This window comes from Emiliania huxleyi, assembly GCF_000372725.1.
Source record: "Emiliania huxleyi CCMP1516 unplaced genomic scaffold EMIHUscaffold_332, whole genome shotgun sequence".
Classification (NCBI taxonomy): domain Eukaryota; phylum Haptophyta; order Isochrysidales; family Noelaerhabdaceae; genus Emiliania; species Emiliania huxleyi.
In genome coordinates, this window is record NW_005199506.1 from 104,168 (window position 1) to 109,389 (window position 5,222).

General features: G+C 68.7%; 2 protein-coding genes across 2 annotated transcripts in view; one reads left to right on the plus strand and one right to left on the minus strand.

Annotated features, from left to right (window-relative positions):
* The first annotated feature begins 723 nt into the window (after window positions 1-723).
* Window positions 724-1,301, plus strand: EMIHUDRAFT_368865 (hypothetical protein). The gene is made up of 2 exons (XM_005773637.1): window positions 724-904; window positions 980-1,301. The coding sequence occupies exons 1-2, from the start codon at window positions 810-812 to the stop codon at window positions 1,224-1,226; spliced, it is 342 nt and encodes a 113-aa protein (XP_005773694.1). The 5' UTR covers window positions 724-809; the 3' UTR covers window positions 1,227-1,301.
* A 3,385-nt stretch (window positions 1,302-4,686) lies between these two features.
* EMIHUDRAFT_458424 (hypothetical protein) overlaps window positions 4,687-5,222 on the minus strand; it is a gene marked incomplete at its 3' end in the record, with an annotated part of 2,078 nt that continues 1,542 nt past the window's right edge. The window contains exons 3-4 of the mRNA XM_005773638.1: window positions 4,804-4,980; window positions 4,687-4,725 (exon numbers count right to left, since the gene is read on the minus strand). Coding sequence (XP_005773695.1) covers window positions 4,687-4,725; window positions 4,804-4,980 — 216 coding nt within the window. The remainder of the gene's footprint in view (window positions 4,726-4,803; window positions 4,981-5,222) is intronic.

The following is a 5,222-nucleotide window of genomic DNA, read 5'->3' on the forward strand; positions in this document are numbered from 1 at the left end:
CAGAGCGCGCATGCTGCGCTTGCGGCCGGACGGCGCAGACCGCCGCGGCCACGGGGGAGGCGTCGGCGCGGCACGTGTCGCTGCGCGTGGCGGGGCCAAAGACGACGGCGATGAAGCGGTCCTCGTTCCTCGCATGAGAGATCCAGAGCTGTACTAGTACTTCCGTGTAGTGGGCTGGTACGGTCAGCTTTGTGTACAGTGACCTGCATGAGCATATGTGCATGTCCATGTACGTCCATGTGTCGTGTCAGACCATGTCGCTCGCGCGAAATCTCGTGAATGGAGGACAAAACTCATTTTAAGGGACGCGCAGGCTGACAGCTCACCCCGGGCCACCCGGAAGTGAGCGACACTGCTTGCTGAGATTTGTGTCGGGGAGCGAAAACGTCTTGGCAGGGAGAATGTACCTGTACCTGTGAGAGGTACTCGAGACTCGAGTAGCGGTGAGAATCCCGCGCCGCCACGCCCTTCGGCACGCCCGAGGCGATTGCAAACCGTGAAGGCCACGCCGACCTCGCCGCCTGGCTGGTCGCCAGCCGCGGCTGGACGCCGCTCCGGCATCTCGAGGCGTGCCAAAGGCTAGCGGCCGAAGGCGTGAGTGCATTGTCCTCACGCCCATTGCCCCTCTTCCGCAGGCGCTCACCGTCGAGCGGGCGCGGGCGCTGCTGCGCGGCGGCGCCGACCTGCTCGCCGGCGAGCCTTCGGCCCTCGAGCGGGCGCGCGTCCTCTGCGCGTGGGGCGAGTCGGGTCCGACCCGTGCGGCAGTCGGTTCCACAGTCAAGATCCGCTCTCTCGTCTCGCGGCCCTCGATGAACGGCAAGGTCGGCGTCGTCGTCTCCGCAAACGCTTCGACGGCCCGCTTCGGCGTGCGCGTGGCGGGCGAGGCCAAGGCACTCGCACTGAGGCGCGCTATGCAAGGGTCTCTCCCCGACTCGCCGGATCCTCTCTGTGAACACCCCAAGCCTCTGCCCTCCCTCAGGCCGGCCAACCTGGAGCCAGCGGCCGAGGCGGTGGCGGTGGGCAGGCTGGTCCTCAAGGCGGCGGAGTGGTCGCCGCAGTCGCACAAGCTCTTCCCAACAGCGGCTCGCAAGCGGGCGGTCGAGGTGATGCGGCTGGGCTACCTGATCGCCTGGGACGAGGAGCGCTTCGACAGCCGCGAGGGAGCGGCTCCAGAGCTGGCGGACATCTGGCGCGGCTTTGTGCTGCCAAGGGTGGTGGTGCGATGACTTCTCGTTCCGCACGGGGTTTTCAGTGAGAGGGCCAAACACCCACGCCCCAGGTGGGGTCTTGCCGTTGCCCGCCTGTGCTCGCGTCTATTGGGTTTAGTCTATGCACGCTATGGTCTATCTCTAGCTGGTGTGAGACTGTGGAGGTGTGAGGTAAAAGCACGCTACCAGCGCTTGGGGCCACATGCACATCGGCCCTGAGATCCTTCTTCTCTGTTGATGTCTTGTCTACGCGGCTTTACTCGCTGGAGCCGAGCAGGAGAGGGCCCGGCGCACAACCCTCTGCCCGAGTGTGGCGCCGCAGTGCAAGAGCCTCCGGCGGCCGGGCCTCCGGCGGACGCCTAGCGGCGTGGCGCTGCGCGCCGGCGCTGCCGAAAGCAGCCTTGACGCGTCGGCCGGGGAGCCTCCGGCGGACCTGCGGCGCGGGGCGCTGGCTGCGCGCGGCAAGCTTGCCGGAGTGTGGCCGCGCAGCAAGAGCCTCCGGCGGGCCTCCGGCGGACGCCTGCGGCGTGGCGCTGCGCGCAGGCGCTGCGCGCCATTCGGAAGACTCGCCCGCATCTTCGACAGCATCTTCTGCGTATATTTTGGCCCCCTATAGCAAGCAGCTCGCGGAGGAGCAAAGGGCGCCCGATTAGCGCTGCGCGCGGCCAGGCAAAAGGGAGCGTGACGCGGGCAACACGCGAGGGAAGGAGAGCGTCTTGTTTCGGTGTCGCGAACCTGGGTGTGAAGCTATTCGGGCCCGGGTTGGCTTTGTGAAAAGCGGGATGTGTTAGCCCCCCGGAAACATTGTTGCCGAAAGGGGGATGCGGAGACATTGTTGCCGAAAGGGGATAAGCAGTTGCCGTCGGTCGGCCTCGCCGAAACCCCACACATCACTGCGTACGCTCTGCCTCGCGGCGGCGCTGCTGCACGGGGCCGACGCCTTCGGGTCAATTGGAGGCATCCCACAGGTCATCTTCGTGCACGACGTCGTCCTCGATGACTTTCTCGGCGAGGCGCTCGTGATGGAGGCGCACAATAAGGGAGAGATCAACTTGCTCGGTGCCGCGGCCGGCAACCCCCATTCCATGCGAGATAGAGAGGTAGCGGTCCTTGGAGATCGATATAGGCTCGATCGTCATCAACGCCGACAGCGTGCCACCGACGTCGTTCAAAATCGTGGACAAGTTCCGCGATCCTATTACGGGGACGCTGTTCCCATTGGCAGCAATGCCGTCACACTGAGCGAGGCGCCGCGACTGACCCCACTGTCCACCACCGTGTACCAGGCTCGGCTCTTCAATCCGTTCCCAATGTCGTACGTACCGGACCGACTCCGACAAGATGTACAACCTTGAGTCGGTCGAGGTCATGCCCGAAAAGATGCCATTTGGAGTGGACACCTGCATCGTCGACGGCCAGGTTTGGCTCGAGGCGACGCTCGAGGCGGCGGCCGATCGATAACAGCAAGCTCTGTCGAACGTGAGCTCAGGGGTGGTAAGGAGATGTAGGACCTTCCTTAGGTCCGCCTCTCAAATCCTCACTGTCTGCGATGTGAGCTTCTTGTTTATCATCAACCATCTGTGTTAAAAGAAAGAAAGAAAGAAAACCATCTGTGTTACTCGGCCTTAGATAGCCGTCGTACGTTTTTTTAAGTCAACCGTGCGATAGCAAAGTAGATATCGCGAAACGACTTTCCGGCCGCGTATTCTGCCGAGCGGGGCCGGTCTGATGCTCTCGCTCTCACTGCACCCGCTCATTGCTACATCATCCATCCCTAACCCACCGCCGCCCTCGCCTCCGCCTCCAAGCCCGCCGCCGCCCTCACCACCACCACCCTCGCCGCCACCACCCTCGCCGCCACCGCCCTCGCCTCCACCTCCAAGCCCGCCGCCACCCTCGCCACCGCCTCCGAGCCCGCCGCCACCCTCCCCGCCGCCGCCCTCCCCGCCACCACCCTCGCCGCCACCGCCCTCGCCTCCACCTCCAAGCCCGCCGCCACCGTCGCCTCCACCACCCTCGCCTCCACCGCCCTCGCCGCCACCACCTTCGCCTCCACCGCCCTCGCCTCCACCGCCCTCGCCGCCACCGCCCTCGCCTCCACCTCCAAGCCCACCGCCACCGTCGCCACCTCCTCCGAGCCCGCCGCCACCGTCGCCGCCGCCACCCTCGCCTCCACCGCCCTCGCCTCCACCGCCCTCGCCTCCACCGCCCTCACCACCACCGCCCAGCCCACCACCACCCTCACCGCCACCGCCCTCGCCGCCGCCACCCTCGCCGCCGCCGCCCTCGCCGCCGCCACCCTCGCCACCGCCCTCGCCGCCAGCACCGCCCTCGCCGCCGCCGTCACCCCCGCCTCCCTCGCCGCCACCACCGAGCCCACCGCCACCGTCGCCACCGCCGCCCTCGCCGCCACCGCCTTCTCCGCCGCCACCTTCACCGCCGCCGCCCTCACCGCCGCCGCCAAGCCCGCCCCCACCGTCACCCCCGCCTCCCTCGCCACCACCACCGAGCCCACCGCCACCGTCGCCGCCACCGCCGTCGCCGCCACCGCCTTCTCCGCCGCCACCTTCACCGCCGCCGCCCTCACCGCCGCCGCCAAGCCCGCCCCCACCGTCGCCACCGCCTCCCTCACCACCGCCACCGAGCCCGCCGCCGCCCTCGCCGCCACCGCCGTCGCCGCCACTGCCTTCTCCGCCGCCACCTTCACCGCCGCCGCCCTCACCGCCGCCGCAAGCCCGCCCCACCGTCGCCACCGCCTCCATCACCGCCGCCTCCGAGCCCGCCGCCGCCCTCGCCACCTCCTCCCAGCCCGCCGCTCTCGCCCCCGCCGCCCTCGCCCCCGCCGCCCTCGCCTCCGCCACCGTCACCCCCGCCTCCATCGCCGCCGCCTCCGAGCCCGCCGCCGCCCTCGCCGCCGCCGCCCTCGCCGCCGCCCCCCTCGCCGCCGCCGCCCTCGCCGCCGCCCCCCTCACCGCCGCCTCCTTCACCGCCGCCACCGTCACCGCCGCCACCGTCGCCACCGCCGCCAAGCCCTCCGCCGCCCTCGCCGCCCCCGCCCTCGCCACCGCCGCCTTCGCCACCTCCACCGTCACCACCGCCCCCCTCGCCACCACCGCCTTGGCCGCCGCCGCCCTCACCTCCGTCGCCACCTGCTTCACCGCCGCCACCACCGCCGCCTCTTTCGCCCCCATCCCCCCCCCCGCCGCCGCCACCCGCTTGTTGGTCGGTGTGGAGGACACGCAAGTGCCGGGCAAGCCGAGATGCGAACGACTGGTCGTGCAGGGCAACTTGCGGGTGATTCACCTCAAACGCTCGTCTACAGCGCTACCGCAACACAGAGCAGCAGCAGGCGCCGAAGACAGTAACGTACGTACGGGGTGCGGAGGCTGAGTTGCACAGGGGTTGTGCGCCGCCCTCCTGCTCGGCTCCAGCGAGTACTCTACTGCAGTCTTTTGGGGTCGGGGCTCGCTTTACTTATTTAGCGTTTAGGAAAAGAGACGCACACGCGGAAGTGGTACTACGTAAAAACAACCCACGGCGTCCTCTTAGGGTACGGTACGTCAGTGCGCTACCGGGTGAGCGGCGCAGCCGCCACCGCCTTGGACCCCGCCACTGGGGATAGCCAGCTCTCACGTCGCTTGGCGGCCGGCGGCTTCCGCGGCGTCGACTGAGGTGTGGTGACTGCGGTACCGCCTCCCTCTGCCGGCGATGCGAGCCAGCTCTCGCGCCGCTTGAAGCTCGGCCGCTTGGTCGGCGTCGTCGCCACCCCGCCCTGCTCCGCCACGTGCGCGCTTTTAGGCCGGCCACAGCGCACGCACTCACCTGGGCGGCGGCCGACGCCATCATGGGAGGTGTCATGTCAAGGGGGTGGCCACCCACCTGCCTACCATACCTCCAGAGTATTGAATCCAGTGTGGGTTCAGTCCCGTGGGTGGTGTGGTCACCCACCTGCCGCCCGACGCCTCCACCCTACCGCCTTAAACCGAATCCAGCTAGCTCTCACACACGATTCTC